At 41.3% G+C, this 23,213-nt stretch overlaps 1 protein-coding gene across 4 annotated transcripts in view; it reads left to right on the forward strand.

Annotated features, from left to right (window-relative positions):
- Positions 1-20,147, forward strand: part of CNOT8 (CCR4-NOT transcription complex subunit 8) — a 38,954-nt gene extending 18,807 nt beyond the window's left edge. The window contains exons 1-7 of one of the 4 annotated variants that reach the window (XM_070465688.1): positions 3,639-3,777; positions 11,265-11,446; positions 12,577-12,770; positions 16,225-16,386; positions 17,088-17,232; positions 17,929-18,039; positions 19,665-20,147. In XM_070465688.1, coding sequence (XP_070321789.1) covers positions 11,330-11,446; positions 12,577-12,770; positions 16,225-16,386; positions 17,088-17,232; positions 17,929-18,039; positions 19,665-19,814 — 879 coding nt within the window. In that variant the 5' untranslated portion in view covers positions 3,639-3,777; positions 11,265-11,329 and the 3' untranslated portion in view covers positions 19,815-20,147. Of the gene's footprint in view, positions 1-3,638; positions 3,778-3,909; positions 4,100-11,264; positions 11,447-12,576; positions 12,771-14,404; positions 14,533-16,224; positions 16,387-17,087; positions 17,233-17,928; positions 18,040-19,664 lie in introns of those variants that run through there. The other 3 variants (XM_020905674.2, XM_020905691.2, XM_070465689.1) reach the window with 3 other exon arrangements.
- The last annotated feature ends 3,066 nt before the right edge of the window (positions 20,148-23,213 follow it).

The raw sequence follows: 23,213 nt of genomic DNA on the forward strand, positions 1-23,213 counted from the left end.
AGGGAAATACTCAGTTCAGGCCATGGCTTGGAAAAGCACATTTGGCTGAGCTCTAAGCTTTTGTCTTTTTTTCTTTTTACAAACTCCTTACATCTTCCTCAACTTAAGAAAATGTTGCTGTCCTATAGGAGGCAGTTTCGATAAGAGTCGTGGGATAATGTCAACGAAGAAGATGGGCTGTCCAAGTGGATAACCTGGACCACAAGGTCTCCTTGTCTCACTTTTGATCGCTTCTGTTGCTGCTGAGGGCAGCCAAGGGAGCAGAGATGGAGCAATTACTGCTGTTGAGTCTAGATGCAGAAAAGGAACCCCTCCCTGGAGAGGTGAGGTTTTTACACTTTGAAACAGGTGAAATTAGAATACAGCATGACCTGTGATGTGAAAAGGTGAGATTTTTGAAAAAGAATTGAATTTTTATTTTTAAGTTTCTGAAAATTATTTTTGATTAGGCAACATGTATATCTGATATAAAAAACAGAAGGGTCAAAAGAGTGTACAGTGAAAAGCAAGTCTTTTTTCATCCTTCCCAGTCCTCTACTTCTCCCAAGAGGCAACCCCTAGAACTAATGTTTTTGTATTTCCATCCAGAGCTTGTCTCTGTAAATACTAACATATATGTCTCCCCTTCTTAGGAACAGCTCGCCATATATACTTGTTATGCTCCTTGCTTTTTCACTTAGATGCACATGCAGAAATTGTTCCATTTAGTACCTTTAAGAGCTACCATGTTCTTCTTAAGGTTGCACGCTGTCCCTTTGTCTAGATGTGTCATACCTTATCTGGCCAATTAAAAGACCACATCTTAGTCATCTTTCCCTAATTCCCTGTACAACACAAAGCTCAGTAAACATTCAATGCTTCTTCAGAAAATACATCTTGTACAACTTGTTCATGTTTTTTTTTTTATCATTGCTCTTTTTAGAGGTACCAGTATTTGTTCAATAATCCAGATACTTGTGTAATATATATATTCCTGGCCATTCAAGTCTGTCTTTTGCACTGATCAAACCTTACTTCCAAGGTCTGCCTTATCTCGCTCCTTTAATGTTATTCCTCACTATGTCCTATTTTCCTATGCTCTAAGAATTACTGCCATGTGCAAATATTTATTGATCACTATATGCAGAAATTTTTTTTTTCTATTTTAAAGAGGCAGAGTAGTGGTCAAGACAAGGAAGGAAATTCTGGTTGGGAGGATTAGTACAAGTAATTATGTGGAGGTAGGAATGTCAGAAAATAGGAGCTTTATATATCTTCGTGACACTAATAACTTCGGCACATAGTAAGTTTGCAGTAGAGTTTGCATGAATGAGACACTCTTGTCTGATCCTCTGGTTTTTTTCTCCATTCTGTCTTTGAGGATTTGCTTAGCTTTCTTGTTAATTCAAGGTTGTATAAGATGGTCCCTTCCTTGGCTGATCTCCTTTAAAGGGAAGACAGATTCTGAGATCTTGAAAGAAGGTAGATTTGGTCTCAAATTGAACACTGTCATTCACCAGTTTTGTGACCTCGGCCTCTCTGGGTCTCAATTTCCTCATTTATAAAATGAATGAGTTTGATAAGAGTATTTTGGAGGCCCCTTCCAGATCTAATGGAAATTAGATTTTTATAACTATGTTTACCAATTTTTCTGGAATATATCCCTCATCCCAAACTCCAAATAAACACATCTGGTTAAAATCTTCAGAGATATTCTGAAGCCTTGGGGTCCCATTGCTCCTGCATTATTCTGCATTACAGAATAATGCAGAAGTTCAAAAAAGATTCTCAATGCTGGTCATATAACAAAAAAATTACAGGGATTTTTGAAATCTAGTTGTAAAACTAAAGGTGAGTTTGTTACATTCATGAACAGGGAGAGGAAGAGAGAGCAAGAGAATTAGTAATAACAGAAAGGCTTGGCTGGCTAAGGAAATCACCCTGTCTTGTTCTTAAGGAGAACTGATTTTACAACCAATGTTCCTCAGTTTTTTAAAACCTATATACTCTCCCAGCTCAGAAGATGTTTAAGTCTTACTTACTGTAATGACCATTCATAATGTGATATTATTGAATATATTCTTCTCCTCTTACTCATCTGGGACTTCCCTCCCATCAAGAATCTATGATTTACACAGTTGTTCTAATTTTGCAATAAGCAAGTGCAGCATAAAATCCATTGTTTGCAACAAACACTCCAAGGTCTTCGGAAATACAAGCCATCAGGGTGTTCGTTCTACACTTCACTTGTGTAACCTGAGAAATGAACAGTCAGTTTTGGGTTTGGGGGTGTTGGAGAGGGGAGAAGATGGGGTATGTTTCCTACTTGATTGTTTCAGTGCACACCAGGCCCAGTGCTGTGGGGAGAATACAAGCTGTTCTTCCTGTGACTAGCTCTTGATAGAGCTACCCTGTACTGAATGTAATGACAGAGTAGATAAGAGGATATTAGAAACTCACAGGACAGGGAGAAGGGAGTGTCTTGTCTGCCTTCTCCATCACAGTATTGCTGAATGGAATGATTGTTAAGCCTGCAGCAGTGCTAACAAATACTGAATATTTCAAGGATAACAGAGACAGGCCAGAAACAATGCTTTATTGAATACACTTCTATATCTTGTACAGCGTTTTTCCATTTATTAACACAAACATCTTGTGAGATGATTTTTCATAACCCTCTTAAGGATAAGGAGACAGATACTCCTTCAGAGATGGAAAGGGAAGGAGTGTGCAGAAAGTGCATTTTTAATGGGATGAACGTTCACATCACTGGGGTTGAATTTGCTATCCACTTACCAACAGCTCCTTCAAGGGAAGGAGCTTCAAGGAGGATGACTTTCTATGCTCTGGGGATCCTGCACGTTCTCACAGGGACGGGGTGGAGGTTTTGCGTGAGTGACTGTGAGGGCTGCTTGGAATTTATAACTGTTCAGGAAGTCAGTGTTCTGCGTTCTCTCCCACCATCGGAGAACAGGCAGCCTTGCATCCGAGCTCGGCCAAGCTGCCAAGAACAGGAGTTGGCAAAGAGCTCTCTTTCCAAACAAGATTTACGGATAATAAGAGGGCAGGTGCGGGCTTTGAAGGAACCTAAGCTAGGCCTGGGCCTCACTGCTCTTACAGCGAAGATCTGGCGAGTTCGCTTAGCATCCGCCACGTCTCGGAGCTTCTCGGAAAGCGGGAGGGCACCACCAGCATTCGCCCTGTGCCTCCTCAACCAAGGCCGCGTCTTCTTTGTGACTCGAACAGACCCGAGGGCTAGTTGCTATAGTAGCGGCGCTGGCTCGGCTCCCTGAGCCCGGGAGGTGGGGAGCGGGCCTTGGTGGATGTCCCCTAGACTTTATTTGGGGTTGCTGCCCCACTCCCAACCAATTGTTTGTCAGAAAGGAAGTCGTAAGGTAGATGTCTTGTGACTGAAGTGTCCAGAGGGCCTCATTAGTATAATAGGAAGGGGTCAGGACAAACCCCCATCGGCCGCCGGTTTTAATGGTCCTTCAGAGAAGGGAGAAAGAACCCAGACGTCGTAATTGTGAAGACTGAGTCAGACAGACCAAGCCCTTCCCTCGGCCTTTAGTCTAGCTAGGCCACGCCCACCACCGGGGGGAGGCTAGCCTTAGACCACGCCCCTTCTCTTGAGCGCGCGCGGAAGGCGAACCGAAAGGGAGGAGCAGCAGTGTTGATGAAATGAACCAGTGCAGCTAACCGCGCGAAGGCCGGCGGGGCCTGTATTCCGCGTGCGTCGTTCGAGGTCGCCCCGCCCCGCCGTTTTCGCGCCCGCGCGGCGCTCCCGCGAGGCCACAGGTTGGACGAACAAACACTGGATCGCCGGGGCGCGCAGAAGGGGAGGGGCAGGCGGAGTCAGGCGCGCGCGCGCCAGGAGGGACGCGAAAGGAGCAGGCGAGTCGGGCGGATCGGATGGATAGAGCGGTACAGCCAGGTTGTTTGGAGGCAGTGCGTAAGGCCGCTCTGGGCCCGAGGGCGCCCATCTCACTGGGCCGCTCGGTTCTAGGACCCGATCCGGGGCAGGGGGAGGAGAACACCGGGTCAAGGGCCACCGTAACCGCTCCCGGGAAGTCCTCCCGCCAGCCCGTCTGCCCGCGCTTTGCGGGCTCTGCCTGTCAGGGTAAGCGGGTCCAGGCTTATCAGGGAGGAGCGAGAGATGAGAGAGTGTGGGACGCCATCAGGGGCCTGCGGGTGTAAAGGGAGTGGGAGCGTGCGTGAGGGAGAGGGTATGAGAAGAGAAAGAGGCCCATCAAATAGTAGTCATAATAATCACCACTAGCACACGACAGTCATATTGAAGTGCTATGTACCGGAGCTTGAAGAGCACCTCATGTGCTTCATTCTGTTAACCCCTACTGCAGCCCTCCGAGATGTATGCCATCATTAAACCCATTTTAAAAGAAGGGAAAACTGAGGCAGGAGAGAGGTTAAGTAACTTAGGCAAAGCCCCATAGCTCCTTCGCGTCCTCGCTTCGAACTTAGGTCTCTCTGGCCCTAAGGGGTGTAATTTAAATACCTTTGTTTTAAAAAAAAAAAAAAAAGAAGTGGGGTTAGGAGGAGGAGAGGGGTGAGGGTGGTTTGCAGTGGGAGGGTGATCCAGAACAGGCGAGAAGGATGAAGGAAGAAGGTGTAAGGCAGGGGACCTGAGTTTGGAACCTCGCGCGCCTCCCCCTTCTTGGTTCTTGCGGCCTCACAACTTTTCCTTGCTGTTCGGTGACTTTCTGAACCAGAGCTCTTGGCTCTGGAGGAGCCAGCTCACAGGTCCGGGCCACAAGGGTGGTTTTAAAACTGGTTGAACTGCGGTTCGGTCCAGGGTGGTGTCTTGGGACACTGTTTGGCGGGGGCGGAGGACGTCGGCCCCTGCTGCCGGGATAGGGAGAACCCCCCCCCCCCGCCCCCTCAGGAGGCTGCCATTTCTTCTGAAGTGCTGCTACTTCCTTTTCCTTCTTAGCCGTGCGCTGCAAAGCCTTTGTCCTGTCCGCTAGAATGGGGAAGTCTTGTTTATTGTTTGCTTGCACTGAACTGCACACACAGCCTCAAACAAAACAAACCCAGGAAAATCAAAACATGCTTTTCCCAAGCAAGGTCTGGTACTCTGGATTGCTTGCAGAGAAAGCGGTCTGTTGACTTTTTCCTGAGTTGCTCTTCAGAGCTCTCCTGAGTCAGTAAGGAGCTTCATTTTGGAGAAGTTTCCCTGTAGATCATTGAGGGGCGATCTACTCATTTTGTTTTACAGATAAGCACAGGGCAGACACCTCAGGAACTCCTGAGAGGCCTTACACAGTCTGGTACTGGCAAACAGCAGGTATCAGGGCTTGTATTTTGCTTTCCTATAGAGTGGAGTAGCTAGTGTGGGAGTCAGGTTTTCAAGTCAGTCTGCGGGGCAAACCTTGCATGCAACCAGAATTATCATTAAAAATTCCTTAGGAAAGTGCAGAATTGGAAATGGCCATTGTGTTTCTCAGAAAATCTAGCACAGTTGTTTCGCCTTCATTTTTTAAAAAAAGATTATTTAGTTTTGGCTCTGCTGGATCTTCGTTGCTGTGGAGGCTTTTTCTCTAGTTGCAGAGATTGGGGGCTACTCTGTAGTTGCGGTGTGTGGGTTTCTTATTGTGGTGGCTTCTCTTGTTGTGGAGCACAGGCTCTAGGCAAGCGGGCTTCAGTAGTTGGGGCACACAGTCTTAGTTGCTCCGCAGCACGGGGGATCTTCCTGGCCCAGGGATCAAACCTGTGTCCCCTGCATTGGCAGATGGAGTCTTAACACTGCTCCACTAGAGAAGTCTTCTCCTTCAGTTTTGAAACTTACTATGGTTTCTTTGGTTGTAATCCAGGTAATTAGGTTACCTTTAGGGGCTGTGTTGAACAGATACACACGGTTGAATGGCATAGAGTCATTCTGCACTATGAGGCGCCCTGTACTGTGCTGTGTTGGCACTGAGAGGCTTAGGAAGAAGACTAATGACCACGGGGAAAAGTATGTTTATTGATCCCCATTTTAGGCTCATACTGGAGCTTGTGCTCACTGAGTGCAAAGTGGCAGGCAGAATTGTTAGCTTTATTTATTTTTATCATCATTATTTCTGTCGTTTTCGGCTAACACTAGTAATACGCTAAACTAAATGTGTGTAATGTTCCTTTTCAGTTTTTGAGTGGCACTACATTTTGCTGCTTCTGAGCTATTGTTTGTTTTTGCATAGTTTTCCTAGATAAGGGTTTGGTGGAAGCATGTGTTAAATATTTTGCCAGTGGTCTGGTTTTGACTTCCTTGTTTGTCAGTACTATAACAATGATTATACATACTTCCCAGCTGGCTCAGTGGTAAAAAAAATCTGCCTACCAGTGCAGGAGATGCAGGAAACTTGGGTTCAATCTCTGGGTCGGGAAGATCCCCTGGAGAAGGGAATGGTAACCCACTCCATTATTCTTGCCTGGAAAATCTCATGGATAGAGAAGCCTCGTGGGCTACAGTCCGTGGAGTCGAAAAGAGTCAGATATGACTGAGCATACCTACACACATACAACAACGGTTAGCTTTTAAAAAGAAGTAAAAAAAAATTTATTGTAGTTGATGTACAAAATTATATGTTACAGGTGTACAACAGTGATTCACAATTTTTAAGTGTTGTACTCCATTTATAGTTATTATAAAATACTGGCTATATATATTCCTTGTGTACAGTATATTGTTACAGTTTATTTTATACATAATAGTTTGTACTCTTAATCCCCAATCGCTATATTATAAAAAGAATTTTCTTGGAAATGGAAGTCATGATGCTACCTTTTTAATTAGTGTCTTTGAGTTTCAGTTTTCTTGTCTGTAAAATACAGAGAAAGATTACTTTTGTTTAGTTGCTCTGTCATCTCCAACTCTTGGCAACCCCATGGACTGTAGCCCTCCAGGCTCCTCTGTCCTTGGGATTTACAGGGCAAGAATATGATAAGTAGGTTGCTGTTTCCTTCACAGGGGTATATTCCTGACCCAGGGATTAACCGGAGTCTCCTGAATTGGTGGGTGGCTCTTTATCACTGAGCCAGCAGGGAAGCCTGTAGAGAATGATAGTACTGTAAAAGTTGTTGTGAGTTTTCTTCACTGTTATTTTGAAGCAAATCCCACATCTTATGTCCAGTCACTTACAACTATTTTGCGTTATCCGTAAAAGGTGAGAACTTAAAAAAAAACCCAAAAACTATTAACTGCTATGTAACACCAAAAAAAAAAAAAAAGGAAGGGGGAGTAAAGAAAACCTTGAAACCAAAAAAATCAGACATTTTTCAGACTTCTACTTGTCTCAAAAATGTTAGAATTTTTTTTCTTATGAGTTGTTTAGAGCAGAGTTTATCTAAGGTCTGTATGTTTTGATTGATTGATAGGTATCCTGAGAGTCTTTTACCTTTATTTCTTGTAATTTATTTGTTGAAGAAGCTGGATTCTCTAGTTTCCTATAGAAGTTTCTGGATTTTGTTGCTTGAGTTTCTCTGGTGTCAGTTAACGTGTTCCTGTGTCCTTATTTTCTGTATATTAGTAGTTAAATATAGAGACTTGGTCAGATTCAAGTTAAATTTTTTTTGCAAGACAACTTCATTGTGGTGATGTGTTTTGTTTTTGAGACACATAATACCTGGTGGTCACTTTTTGTGATGATTACAGCCATAGTGGTTATTTTAACATCTTTATTGAGATGTGATTTACATACTATAAAAACACCTATTTCATGTAAAATTCAGTGAGTTTTCTTTAGTAAGTTTTTTGAGTTGTGCAATAATCATTGTTATGGAGTTCGGGAACATTTCTGTCTCCTCAGTAAGATAAACCTCATTCCCATTTATATAATGGGAATTCTACTGTGTAATAGTAGAATTATATAATTATATTAGGGAATTACATAATTCCCATTCTACCGTGTAATCTTTTCTGTCTTGATAGATTTTTTTTTTTTTTTTTGCCTTTTCTGGATATTCCATATAAATGCCAGATGTTTAAATTCATTAGGAGTTACAAAACAGTGATAGTCTATTACTCCATATTTATTTTTAGCTATACAACCTGTGAAGAGAAACTTTCCTTCAACTATTTGATTTTTTTGGGGTTATAGTTTATATAGGAAAGACAGGATACATATTTTAAAAAATAAGTCCATTCACTCTCATTCTCTAATGGTGCCCAATTAAATGTATTTTCTTAGCTCATTATGAACTCTTAAAAGATTTTTATGTGTTTATTTATTCATTTAGTCTTGGCTGTGCTGAGTTTTCATTGTTTGGACTTTTCTCTAGTTCCAGCAAGCCGGGGCTACTGTCTAGTTGTGGTGTGAGGGTTTCTCACTGTGGTGCCTTCTTTTGTTGCGGAGATGGGCTCTAGGGCACAGACTTAATAGTTGTGCGTGGGTTTAGTGGCATGTGGGATTTTCCCCGACCAGGGATCGAACCTGTGTCTCCCATGTTGGTAGGCGGATTCTTTACCACTGAGCCACCAGGGAAGCCCCATTATGAACTCTTGGATTTAAATCTCTATCTGAGAAGTCATGATACATCGTAGTAATTATCCATAAAGATATTCAGATCATATTTTGTTTGACCGGAGGGAACCTCTTCAGATTGTTCCCTGCGTTCTTTTAATAAAACATTCGGAATCCCTGCAATGCAGGAGACGTGAATTTGATCCTTGGGTTAGGAAGATTCCTTGGAGAAGGGAATGGCTGACCACTTCAGTGTTCTTGCCTGGAGACTTCCATGGACAAGAGAAGCCTGGTGGCCTACAGACCATGAAATCACAAAGAGTTGTATACAACTGAGACTAAGCAACTAACGCTTTGACATTAGAGCTTCTTAGCTCGGGAACCTTGTTCTAAGGGTTTAAATAATCTTAATTATTTAAGCCTAATCTTTGCTGCTTGGAGGACAAAGACATTTTTTGCTTGAATTGCTTTTGTTGTTTTGTTTTTATGTAAATGTCTCACTAGGCATACCCACTACCCCTAAAGTAGTTTTATGGTTGTGTTTGATGTGACACCAAAAAGGAAGTGCGTGAAGGGGTACTAATATAACATTAATGGGCATAGAAATGGTTTTATGCCCTATTGCAGGGGAACATCTCAAGCGGGGTTTAGAATCTAAGGTTTTGGATTCCAGCATTTTCTTTATTTCTTTCTTTTGGCCATGTTGCATGGCTTGTGGGATCTTAGTTCCTTGACCCAGGATCAAATCTGGGCCCCCCGCATTGAGAGTGCTGAGTCCTAACCACTAGCCACCAGAAAATTCCCCAGCATTTTCTTAATTATGGTCAGATATTGGAATTTACTCCACACTTAGTCTGAACTTCTGCCATTTTCCGATGTTCTTGATTAGTTCATTTGCATGCCTTTAATTTATGCCTATTGTGTGTAGAACAAAAATGAGAAGATATGAATTCTGCCTTTAAGAAGTGTTCACCCATATTTGTTAGGAAGCTACTACATAGTCTACTTAAGTTTCAGAGTGATTACAGAAAATCTGCTATAATTTCAGAGAAACATCTGTCAAAGTACGAGTAACTCGAATAAGTGAAATCTTCAGAGGTTGGTAACATACTAACAGATTGGTTTCTCAGAAGTGTCTCAGAGAAATGATAGCACGTGGGAATGCCAATTTTGTTTTGATCCAGATTCTTATTTTTGCATCTGCCTAACTATGGTCTTGATATAGTCATAGCTATATGACTGTAGCTACGCATCTGCCTAGCTATAATCGTGTATGGATGTGAAAATTGAACCATAAAGATGGCTGAGCACTGAAGAATTGATGCTTTTGAATTGTGGTGCTGGAGAAGACTCTTGGGAGTCCCTTGGACTGCAAGGAGGTCACACCAGTCAGTCCTAAAGGAAATCAACCCTGAATAGTCATTGGAAGGACTGATGGTGAAATTGAATCTCCAGTATGGTGAAGCTGAAGCTGCAATACTTTGGCTACCTGATGCAGAGAGCTGATTCATTGGAAAAGAAAGACTCTGATGCTGGGAAAGATTGAAGGCAAAAGGAGAAGGGTATGGCAGAAGATAAGATGGTTAGATCACATCACTGACTCAGTGGTCATGAATCTGAGCAAACTCTGGAAGATAGTGAAGGACTGGGAAGCCTGGTGTGTGGCAGTCCATGAGGTCACAGAGTTGGGCATGACTTGGCAACTGAATAACAACAGCATCTTGCAAGCAAAGATTCATTTTACTCTTTCTAGTAATTTTCCCTTGAATATATTCAGTGAGCCCACTCTTATATTGTGTTGAAGATCTGTGTGTGGGCTTGCTTTTTTAAGTAAATACCCTTATGATAAGCTCCTTTTTGTCATTTTGTAACCAAGCACATCCTTGCTATAGTAGTGGCATTACTCTTAAAACTGAACCAGGTTGAGTTTATCTTGTTGCCTCCCCAGTTTCCTACCAGAATATACATTGTAAATCATGTTGCTTCTGGTTGAATTATTTATACCTGCTATCTTCTCTGTTTTTATTATTGAATTGCTGCTTAGTTTCTTATTATATGGCGAAAAGTAGACAATAATTCAAATTCTGATTTTCATTATAGTTGCTCAAATTAGCCCTTGGGATTGGTTTTGACAACTTAAGTCTCTCACTTCCTGATCCATTTGCCTCTGGTTGTATTTGACTTTTTTTGGTGGGGAAAAAGAATTTCCTTTTTTAGGGATTGGAGTGGCTATTCCCATGCCCATATTCATCACACGGTGTTAAGACTTCAGCATAAGAGTTCAGGTCCACATTCTTTCAGGCTTTCAGAGATCCTGGTACATTTAAACTTCCTGAAGTGATTCCTTTAGAAATGTTTCCATGATTTGAAAAAAAAAAAAAAAAAGAAATGTTTCCATGATTTGGTTTGTGTGCAGAGTGATCAGAGTAATGTGAAAGTCTTGGGTAAGGATATATTTGTGCTCACAGGGGATTATTTTAGTCTTCAGTTAGTCTGGAGAGGGCTCAAAAACTGGATTAGGGTAATAGCTTCATTTCTCTGCTAAAGGGCAGTTTAGGCAAGAGTTTTTTTATGTTTAAGTAATTTTATTTATTTTCTTCAAGTTAAAGAACTGAGGAACGGAGCCAAAGTATGTGTTTGTGTGTGTATCTGTCTCTTGACAAAGGCAAGTTCCTCCATTATATAAATGGGAGAATAAATACAATAGTTATAATGTTTTAGTTTAAGCTGATGACGTGATGGTATTGTTTTGATGTCTTTGTTTTGTTAACATCTTAATGCCAGTGTGTAAATTAATGTGATTTCAAAATATGTTTTTGAATGTAGATTAGATCAGCCATTAATTTGCCCTCCAACGTAGTCTGCTGAAAGCCCCTTCAAGTTTCTTCAGGATGCCTGCGGCACTTGTGGAGAACAGCCAGGTCATCTGTGAAGTCTGGGCCAGCAATCTGGAAGAAGAGATGAGGAAGATCCGAGAAATTGTGCTCAGTTACAGTTATATTGCCATGGTAAGGAGCTCTGCTCTCTGACTCACCTTCTGAAACGGACTTAGGGAATATTTAATATGAGATTTTGAAAGAAATGATTACACTAAAGCCATGGAAAATTAAACATGCTGGCAGGTTATGTTGCTTTTATGAAACATCAGGGTAGCCAGTGTGTCTGAGAAGGATGTAACCTCCAGGATCTTAGATTATTGATGATGTCACTCTGTCTTTAAATAGAAGTTGTCTCAGCCAGTAGGATACATATATTCATAGGTATGGTGACTTTGACAGTGTTAAAGCACTTTTTAAAAAGTAGCTGGCAGCATTTAAAAGTCAAGAGATCAAAAAAAAAAAAAAGTCAAGAGATCTTACTCAAATTCCAGATTTCTGGTATCTCTGGAAAAAATGGGCACCATTGGGTCCACTTTCCTGTCCAGTGTTGAGTGGCTGGAGGGAGACATGTGTCCTAGTGAAGTCACGGCCCTCTTTGAGGGGAGGCGCATACTCTTCATTTTGTTCCAGTCTGCATTACTCATAACCCTTTTCATATTCTTTGTGCTTTACTCTGTTACTTTGACTGCCTGGAGTTTGTGACTCCTGCTGTGGAGAGTATGGAATTATGTCTTCAGGCTGGTATTCAGAACTCTCTCTCTGATCTTGTTCCAGGCTTTTTACTTTAAGCCAAGCGTGGCTCTTGCTTATTGTTTTTTAATGGCTGTCTCATGTTCCTGTATTTGTGTTTATTCATAGAGTTCTGTTCTCAACCTTGACTGTTCCTAGTTAATTGTATGAACCTAGAATGGTGTTTATTTTTTTTTTTTTTGGCCACCCTGCATGTCTTGTAGGATCTTAATTTGCCAACCAATGAAAGCGCTGAGTCCTAACCAAATTGAGAATGTTCTTAATGGACCCAGAGCTAGTCAGCTACCTCTGATCACGTTCTGCTTAGATATCCAGGTTGTTGTGTAAAGCTTCATGATTCTTGTGCTTCTGTAGATTAATAGAATCAGTATTTTACGGTGAATTTTCGTGCCTGAGCTTGGGGTTTGTTGTATAGCTTTTATAAATGGAGATAAAAATTTTTTTATGAATGATCAAGTCAGCATCCAGTGTCTTGTGACACCTTATGATGAGACTTTTTCCTTTTCCAGGACACAGAATTTCCAGGTGTTGTGGTGCGACCCATTGGTGAATTTCGTAGTTCCATAGATTACCAGTATCAGCTTTTACGGTGCAATGTTGACCTTTTAAAAATTATCCAGCTGGGCCTTACATTCACCAATGAGAAGGGAGAATATCCTTCTGGAATCAACACCTGGCAGTTCAACTTCAAATTCAACCTTACGTAAGTATCTGAGACACTGCTCAGTGTGATTCTTAGACTTTCTACATTTGTGCAGACTGTGACTTTAACTGATTTTATTAATTTTAAGTTTTGTTTCCCTCAAACCCAAGTAGGGGGTAGACAGGGTAATCAAGCAGAAGATGGAGTAACAAATATTAGAAAGAAAAGCCTCCCTTAAAGAACTCTAACAAGTTGACAATCAAAAGACAGCTCAATTAAAAATGGGCACAAGATTTGAATATGTATTTCTCCAAAGAAGATTTAAAGATGGCCAATGAGCTTGTGAAAAGATGGCCACCATCATTAGTCATTAGGGAAATGCAGATCAAAACCATGAGATAGTAAACTACTTCTTACCCACTAGGCAGCTATAATCAAGAAGACATAATAGCAGATGTTGATGAGGGTGTGGAGAAATTAGAACTCTCATATATTGCTGTTGGAAACATAAAATGGTGCAGCCTCTTTGGAAAACAGGCAGTTTCTTAAAAGGTGAAACATGGTGTTACCCTATGATCCGGCAATTGCACCTAAACGAAATGAAATCATACATCAATGTAAAAACTTGTGAGTGTTCACAGCAGCATTATTCATGAAGGCCACAATGTAGAAACAGTCAGTCCAAGTGTCCGTGATCTGAGGAATGGCTCTATGTGCTATCTCCATGCCATGGAATGTTACTGGACTGTCCAGAGAGATAAAGTACTGACATGTGCTGTACATGCATGAGCTCTGAAAACATCGTGCTAAGGGAAAGAAGCCAGACACAAAAAATCACATATCCTATAATTCTGTTTATTTGAAATGTCCAAAATAGGCCCTCTAGAAAATAGAGTAGTAATTGTCCAGGGTGGACAGCAGGGAGGTAATGGGGAGTGAGTGCTTAATGGGTATGGGGTTTCTTTTTGAGTTGATGAGGTGGCACATGATTGATAGTAGTCATACAACTCTGTGAACATACTATTGAATTGCATACTTTACATGAGGGCATTGTTTAGTATGTGAATTACATCTTAGTAGGGCTGTTTAAAATGTAAAAGGGAAATCAGTTCCCCAATTAGATCAGGATTCTAATTGCAGTTCTGCCATTTCTTAGCTGGGTAAATTTCGGTCAGTTATTTTACCTTCTGTAATTCAGTTTCCTTATCTGTAAATAGTGTTATTACTATCTTTCATAATAGAAATGAAGTATAGAGTATATGCCAATCAAGGGTAATTGAAACTGAAGCCTATCTGATAGTGGGCAAATGTACTTTTTATGCACTTAAAAAAAAAAACTGTAGTAAAAACCACACAACATGAAATGTACCATCTTAACCATATTTAAGTATACAGTTGTGGTGAAGCACACCTCCAGAACTTTTTCATCTCACAAATCTGAAACTGTACCCAATGAACAAGAGCTCACCTTTTTCCTTTCCCCCAGCTCTTGGTAACCATCATTCTCCTTTGTTTCTATGAATTTGACTACTTTAGATATCTCATAAGTGGAATCATACAGTATTTGTCTTTTTGTGACTGGCTTATTTTACTTAGCATAATGGTGCTGGAGAAGACTCTTGAGAGTCCCTTGGACAGCAAGGAGATCAAACCAGTCAATCCTAAAGGAAATCAACCCTGAATATTCATTGGAAGGACTGATGCCGAAGCTGAAACTCCAGTACTTTGGCCACCTGATGTGAAGAGCCGACTCATTGGAAAAGACCCTGATGCTGGGAAAGATTGAAGGCAAAAGGAGAAGAGGGCGGCAGAGGATGAGATGGTTAGATAGCATCACTGACTCAATGGATATGAATCTGAGCAAACTCCGGGAGATAGTGAAGGACAGGGAAGCCTTGTGTGCTCCAGTCCATGTGGTCGCAGAGTTGGACACAACTTAGCAATTGAACAGCAACGCATGTCCTTAAGGGCCATCCATGTTGTCATATGTGGCAGAATTGCCTCCCTTAACTGAGTAGTAGTCCGCTGTACGTATGTGCTGTATATTGTTCATCTGTTCCTCCACTGATGGACATTGGCTGTTTACACCTTGCGGCTGTTGTGAATAGCACTGCTGTGAACATGGATGTGCAGATATCTCCTCGAGATACTGGTTTTCTGTCCTTTGTGTTTATACCTAGAAGTGGCATTTCTGGATCATGTCATAGTTCTTTGAAGTTTTTGAGGAGGATGTAATTTTTAAGGGGAAAATTTGGGGAGATCATTGTTTTGCTCATTAAATGAGGTGTGGTGTTAGTATATTTCCTGTTGGGCCCCAGTTCTTGAAAACTGCTTTGTTTAATTGGGACCAGGAGCATCTGATAGGTCAGGAATAATTTTTTGATTATTGTTCATTTATTTTGGAGCTTTCTTTGAGGTTCAGAGAATAAATTTAGGAGATGATCTGGATCTTTCCTTTAACTGCAGTTTTTGCGTCCAAGCCAGAGCTTATTATTTGTACCGTGACGACAGTTTAGTACACAGGAAAAATAAGGGTTATATTTATTGCACAGTTGGTGTTTGTATTTAAAATAGTGTTTATTTTAGTAAGAATAAGATTGTGATTCAACACTGGTTTCAGTTTAGTGGAAAAAATTGAGATTGTGTTGTTTTGCTTTCTAGTGTTCTGTTCTAATTTAAGTTTACATGAAAAACAAAAGGCAAGCAGTGAAACCTAGTGGAAAAGGAGGAAAACACAGACCTACATTTGTGTTTTGTGGTGTTATAAATATTCCTGTGTTTAGATTAATGGATCTTTACAGTGGAATGCTGTTTCAGAGACACAAAGACTGTTATATCTGTGAGTGTTGATCTGGAAAGACAGTCTGTGATGTGTAGATACAGGGATGGAGGTGTGTCTGTGGGTAGAGAAAACAGGGTGTGTAAACTGAGATGAGGGCTTCCCTCATAGCTCAGTCGGTAAAGAATCTGCCTGTGATGCAGGAGACCCAGGTTCGGTTCCCGGGTCAGGAAGATCCCCTGGAGAAGGAAATGGCAACCCACTCCCGTATTCTTGCCTGGAGAATCCTATGGACAGAGGAGCTTGGCAGGCTACAGTCTGTAGGGTCGCAAGAGTCGGACACGACATAGCGACTAAACCAGCCGACCAACCAAACTGAGATGAAAGAAAGAGAAGTTATTTCTATGTGGTATTGTTATAATAAAATTATTTTTCCACTTTGTGCTATTTTTAAATTTTTGTATTGATTGATTCTGCTTTTCTTTAAATGAGAAAATGTGGATCTTTCATAATGAATACACTTATTTTGCAGGGGAAAAATCCCATTTTTCTTTCTGTTACAGATAAGATTACTTTGTTTGCTAGAATACTGGAAGGAATGAATTGATTTATTTGTAAAGTATGAAAGCAATTCAAGAATACTTGTTCTGTGATTTATAAAGTGATGGTAATATTGTTGCCCACTCCTTCTTTTACTATACTAGGAGCTAAGAAATGAATGCCTTTCTTTTTTAGAGAGGACATGTACTCCCAGGATTCCATAGATCTCCTCGCTAACTCAGGACTGCAGTTTCAGAAGCATGAAGAGGAAGGGATCGACACACTGCACTTTGCAGAGCTGCTTATGACATCAGGGGTGGTTCTCTGTGACAACGTCAAATGGCTTTCATTTCACAGGTCAGTCTCAGTGTTTCTCTTTTGCTTTGGGAGCAGGCAGTCGAATTCTTACATTACGTTTGCAGTCCTCTTGGCACTCTTGTTCACTAGCCGTTATAAAGTTGAAATGATAACTGTTGCTCACATTTCAGTTTTTCAAAAAACACTTTGGAGCTTATAGTGGTTTATTTCACACAGTATTAGGCTGTGTCCCGTGGCTGTCAATGGGTATATGTCAGGTGGAAAGATGGAGGGTGGAAAGGAGAGAAGACTTGGTCACCTTTTCTTGTCATTTAAATGGCTGGCCTGGAGTTTCCTGGGTACTCAAAAACCACATTCCCCTTGAGAGGTTGTTTGTTTTTTTTTGCCATGCTGCGTTGCTTGTAGGATCTCAGTCCCCGACCAAGGATTGAACCCAGTCCACAGTGAAAGCTGCTAACCACTAGACCACTAAAGAACTCTCTACCTTTCACTGCTTTTAAATTTCTGATGTGTAAAACCCACATTGATAAACCCTTGGGTTCACTTACATACATCCCATCTTAATCTGTTAGGTTGTCATATAATGGAAAGTTCAGAGTATAGGATCAGCTGTAGTCCTTTGGAAAACTGAAGTTCCTAACATGAGGTAGCACCGTAAGCTCTGAGAAATAGGTATTTGAATGCTGGGGGCTGATAACTGCTGATAACTCTTACCTTACTGCCTCATTCTCTCCTTATAGTGGCTATGATTTCGGCTACATGGTGAAGTTGCTTACAGATTCTCGTTTGCCAGAAGAAGAACATGAATTCTTTCATATTCTGAATCTTTTCTTCCCATCCATTTATGATGTGAAATACCTCATGAAGAGTTGTAAAAATCTTAAGGTACACAGTATTTTTCTTAATATATAGTAACAACAAGAAAAAGATAAAAATGTAGACTTGTCATTTTGCTTTATTGCAGTTTGTTGAGCACGTGTCCTTGAGATCCTGCTGGGTGCCAGTCTGGTGCTAGACAGGGTGTATATAGAGTTGATTGGCACAGGAATTTGTGTGGTAACTGTCTTTGACCTGGGCATGAATGGAGCCTTCTGCTTCTCTCAGCCTAAGGCAGGCATTCCTCACTCAGGGCCCAGGAACCTAGTGAAACATTTGGAGACATGAGGTGTGTGTACAGTTTGTTAGGGATGGGGTTTGCAGTCTACCAGACTCTCAGAGAAGTTCTTAGCTCTAAACAATTTTAAGAACTCTCTCCCCTAAAAATCGCTAATCTTAGAGGCTTCCATCTAGAATTGCACTGGCATTTACTGTTTCTCCAACCTTGTTTTCCAGCAGTGAGGACTTTGAATGGCAGAGGTCTGACAAGATTAATATAGAACAGAAAGGAGTGAAAAGTGGTGGACTATAAGACAGTGTATCATTTGGAGGGTTAAAAAGGGGGTAGTCTGGGGTGAGGCCTGTTAGGTAAATAGTTGACATAGTTGACTCCAGTAGGGAAGACAGACATAGTTGACAGACACAGTTGACTCTAGTAGAGAAGTTCGGTCTGTAGTGTTGAATGTGTTTTCCTTCCATCTCCAGGGAGGTCTTCAGGAAGTTGCTGATCAGTTGGATTTGCAGAGAATTGGAAGGCAGCACCAGGCAGGCTCAGACTCACTGCTGACGGGAATGGCATTCTTCAGGATGAAAGAGGTAAGGCAAAAGGCTTTTTGGAAATTTATAGTTTCTCTTAGAATCTGATGGCCACCTTGAAAGCTGGGTTTTTTGGTGTGTGTGTTATGCATATGTTAGACACACTATGATTTGAGAGGCAAAGAAACATTCTGAAATGGAGGCTACTCAGCATGCTCAAGTCTAGAAGTGTGCTTGGTGTCCCTTGCAGCTCTCATTCTTGCAGTTATTTGCTTTGCTTCTGATTTCTGTAATACGAACACATTTGTTAAACCACCCACTCATTCTATGCTAAGTTCGATTAATTATCAAATGTCCCAATCTGACATCATACTCAGTGGTGAAAAGCTGAAATTTTTTCCTCTAAGATGAGGAACAAGACAAGGATACCCACTCTCGCCACTTTTATTCGACAAGGTTTTGGAAGTCCTAGCTGGAGCAGTTAGGCAAGAAAAAGAAACTGAAGGCATTCCAATCAGAAAGGAAAACTGTCAGTATTTGCAGATGACATACTGTATATAGGAAACTACAAAGACTCTATCAAAAACTTTTAGAACTAATAGATGAATCCAGTAAAATTGCAGGATAAAAAAATATAAAATATCTTTTGTGTCTGTACACTGATAGTGAACTATCAGAAAGAGAAACTATGAAAACAGCCTAATTTACATCAGAAAGAATAAAATGACCTTGGAATAAATTTTACCAAGGAGGTGAAGGACCTGTACACTGAGAACTGTGAGACACTGATGAAAGAAACTGAGGACGTAAGTCAACGGAAAGATGTTCTGAGCTTGTGGATTGGAAGAGTTAATATTGTTAATTCATACTACTCAGCAGTCTACGGAGTGAATGTAGTCCTGATCAAAATTCCAGTGGGGCATTTTTTCACGGAAATAGCACAGATAATCCTAAAATTTGTATGGAACCGCGAAAGACCCCAAATAGCTAAAGCCATCTTGAAAAAGAAGAACAAAGCTGGCAACATCAGGCTCCCAGTTTTGCCCTCTGGGGTACCCTTGGCGGTGTCTGCAGACGTTTTCGGCTGTCATAAGCTGGGGAGTGGGGTTATGCTGCTGGATACCCCACAGTGCTCCCATACACTGGAGCACCTCCTCAGCCCCCAGCAGAGCCTTCTCCTGCCCACTAGTGCTCAGAAGGGTGAGATGCCTTGCTGTGTGTACTTCACGTCCATTTTCGTAGCAACCTATTACTTACTGTATTACCCACTTTATGGATGGGAATCTGTGCCTTAAGGAGTGCTGAAGTGACTTTCACACAGTGAGTCAGTCTGAGGCTAGAGCTCAAGCTCTTAACCGTTGTGTTACCTGTTAAAGACAAGGGAGGAAATAGAGGCCATTGTACTAAAAGCAGCAGCAGAGGGATCCTGGCAGTGAAAACTCATGGAAACTATTAGTAGAATTCTGTTTTCAAAGGAGAACCTATATATAGAGAAAGGAACATAAAAAGACTATGCATAGGAGAGGTTTGGAGCCTTTCTTTATGAAGTTAGCTTCTAGTTGGCTAGATTTTCAAGGCCTTAAGAAAGCTGGGAGGTGCTGATGTGATAGTGTTGCGGCTTGGCCTGATTCTTGGCATGACTCTTGGCATGGTTCTCACCAGGGGTTCTCTGTCCTATTCTGCAGTTGTTTTTTGAGGACAGTATTGATGATGCCAAGTACTGTGGGCGGCTCTATGGCCTAGGCACAGGAGTGGCCCAGAAGCAGAATGAGGATGTGGACTCTGCCCAGGAGAAGATGAGCATCCTGGCGATCATCAACAACATGCAGCAGTGATGGCGGTGAGGCTCTGCAGGGCGGGCCCGGTCCCAGAGCGGTGCTTCCTGTGCTGACCGTGAATACTTACCTTCCTCCCCAAGAGAAGACGCCTTTTTTCAGCAAACTGTACCTACCATCTGTGTTGACAGACTTTTGTTTTACTGAAGACAAAAGATGACTTTATTTTAGATCCAGAAGAAGTTTGCTCTGAATTTGTAACGTCTGCCCTATTCCTCATCCCTAAGCCTCTCTTCTCCACTTACCTCCTGCCACCAGCATCCATGGCTCCTTCGACACATTTTAAAACCCAGGACAAATCGGAAACAAACTAGTAAAATGTATATAACTCTTGCCTGTTGTCATTCTTTTTCTTTTACATTTGTTGCTGATCTCTGAGGATGAAGACTTCTTGCTGTGAACCTCAGCTGAGCTGAGGGCCTCCAGCGAAAGTAGAACCAAGTGATGGGCTTGTGAAGTGGGTTACAGATGTCGAGCCTTTTCTTTTCTTCCCTTTCTTTTGTTTGACTTTTCTTGAGGACATTTGCTTTCCTCACACTTTGTTGGTCTTATGTATTATTATGTGGAAATGAATTAGTGCTGAAATATGAAGACCAGATAATGAAAATGTTCCTTAAAAACAAATTTCTACTGCATCTGTCTACACATTATGTACAAGGAGCTCCAGAATGGGTATTAAGTTAACCACTTAAATGTCTTCAAATCTGTTCCATTGTGCCACTGAGATTTGCTGTGACACATGCATCATTTGAAATCATTTTAAGTGTTCATTTCATAAAATATCTTGGAAATTACTGAGAGCAGGTTTTGGGTCGTAAGTCTGTTACATTTTCAGTAATGTGATTTCAGATGGTTGTCTCTGTTCTCCCACCTCTCTTCTCTGTTTTCTGTGCTTTTCCTTTTCAGCAAACTGAGAAGTTAGGGACATGGATTAATGTGAGTACCAGGAAGGTGAGTCTTTAAAAAGTCACAGTGGTTACATGTAAACAGGGCAGTAAGGAATTTGGTTTATAGGGGTTCTCTTGGAGTAATATCCCATGCACAACTGGGGTAAGGAAGCTCAGGATTGTGATTTTTTTTTTTTTTAAACTGGTCATTTAAAAAGTATGCTGTATTTTTTTTTTTTTTTTTTTGAATGACTACAGTATGGACAATTTCAAAAACCAAAAACTCCTTCGGAATAGTGGAAATGAAAACTGGTAACTCACTGAAGTGGATGCATAGTCTTGCATTTTAAAAGCTTATGGAAAACTCAATTTGAAATGATTAAAAAATGTCAAGTATTATAAGCTGGTATTTAAGATGCTTGTAAATATTATTTATGTTTTTAATTTTGTAAAATAAAGATTTCTTTTTAACCACTGGCATGAAGGTTTGGTTTTTCAAAACTCTGAATTGCTGGCTCTAGAAGATGGTTGTTGACATGGATGCAACTTGCCTCTGTTTTCCACAAGTTGGCTTGCATACAAAATGTCTCACTCTGTAGAAAGCTCTTAATGAGTGACTGTGTTAACGGAATTGTCTCTTTACTTCATATGCTTTGCTGATTATTGGGCCTTACTTGGAAATCGGTTTTAATTCTATTTCCTGGTGCTACTCCATTGTATGTGGTGGATTCGCTTATTAATGACTGGACTTTGGGACAAATTGAACTTCTAGATTTGGTTCAGGACTTTGTTTCCAGTCCTTTCTCTTAGCCTAACAATATGGGGTTGTAATAAGTCTCCCAACTGGCTCTAGTGGTAAAGAATCTGCCTGCCAGGGTGGGAGACATGAGACGCTAGTTCAATCCCTGGGTGGGGATGATCCTCTGGAATAAGGAAATGGCAACCCATTCCAGTATTCTTGCTTGGGAAATCCTATGGACAAGCCTGGCAGGCTGCAGTCCGTGGGGTTGCAAACAGTTGGACACAGTAAGTCAGGTGGGACACAGTAAGTCAGGTACAGGAGCAGAGCTAGAATTTTGACTGCAATATATATTGTAAGATTTGTGGTAAAGCAGCTTAGGTCAGCGGCTCTGAATCAAGGTGCTTTGGCACACTGGTGACTATGAGCCCTACACAGATGTCCTAAAAAATTTGGATTAAAATAGGTATTTAATCACTTCTCAGTCTTTTGACTAAGGTCAAGCGTAAAATAGGCATTTCTCTTTGCCACAGTTAAGAACAGGCTTACTGACATGTCAGGAGAAATGTTGAGATGAAGGGTTGAGGATCTCAGTGTTGAGTGGGGGTGTACTCACTGCATAGAGATAACTTATTTAAAGTGCAAAAGAAGGGGCACAGGTCTAGTAGACTGGAAAGAACTTCATATATATAGGAGTGTGTGTAGGGCTGTCAGTGGTTATCCTCAGAAAGGGATGGTCCTGCAGAATAACCAAGAGAATACTAACTTGGGTGTGATTCAACCCCTCCACATACAGTAGTCCCCCTTCTCTGTTGGGGAAATGTTTCAAGACCCACAGTGGGTGCCTGAAACCATGGATAGTACTGAGCCCTATAATGTATGATTTGTATCTTCATATACTCATGGGTAGGTAGTGTATACAGTGTGGATATGCTGGACAAAAGGATGATTCACGTTTTGGTGGGATGGACTGGGAGGGCTGTGAGATTTCATCATGCTACTCAGAATGGCCATAGTTTAACTTACGAATTGTTTATTCCTTGAATTTCCCATTTAATATTTTTGGACTCTGTTGACTGGGGGGAAAGTGAAATTGTGGCTGGGGGTGGAAGGGCTCTTGTAATCCCAGCTATTGAATTTCTGCGGTCTGCTAAGGCAGTAAGGTTGACTTCCACTCAACAAGCCTTAGTTGTCGGCCAGTGCTAGTATGAAAGAGCTGTTTAGAGGTCTTTAAGTTCAAGCTATTAATGAGCATTTTTTCAGTTTCCCAGCTTATTCAGTTGGTAAGTTTGAATTATGCACCTACTAAATACTAGACATTCTAAGTGCACACTAGGGATAAAGTAGTAAATGGAAAACAATCTCTACCCTCATTGGAGTTTACAATCTACCTGTGCTGCCAGATAGTAAATCACAAAAATATAATTTGTGAACTGTAAAGTACAGGATATTGATGTCTCTGAGGTTGAAGTTGAAGGACAGTCTTTGAGAAGGGACATTTTTTCAGCTGTGCTGTGCAGCATGTGGGATCTTGGTTCCTTGACCAGGGACGGAACCCATGGCCCCTGCAGTGGAAGTGCAGAGTCTTAACTACTGAACTGCCAGGAAATTCCCCAAGAGAGGACTTTTAAGCTGAGATCTAAGAGATAGGCACAACTGGACCAGGCAGAGAAACAACATAGGCAGAAATCCCTGAGATGACAAGAGGACTTGGTAGCAGCGCAGAGACCAGTGTGACCAGAGTCTTGAAGCAAGGATGAGAATGTCTAGGCA

This window comes from Odocoileus virginianus, chromosome 3 (genome assembly GCF_023699985.2).
Source record: "Odocoileus virginianus isolate 20LAN1187 ecotype Illinois chromosome 3, Ovbor_1.2, whole genome shotgun sequence".
Taxonomy (NCBI): domain Eukaryota; kingdom Metazoa; phylum Chordata; class Mammalia; order Artiodactyla; family Cervidae; genus Odocoileus; species Odocoileus virginianus.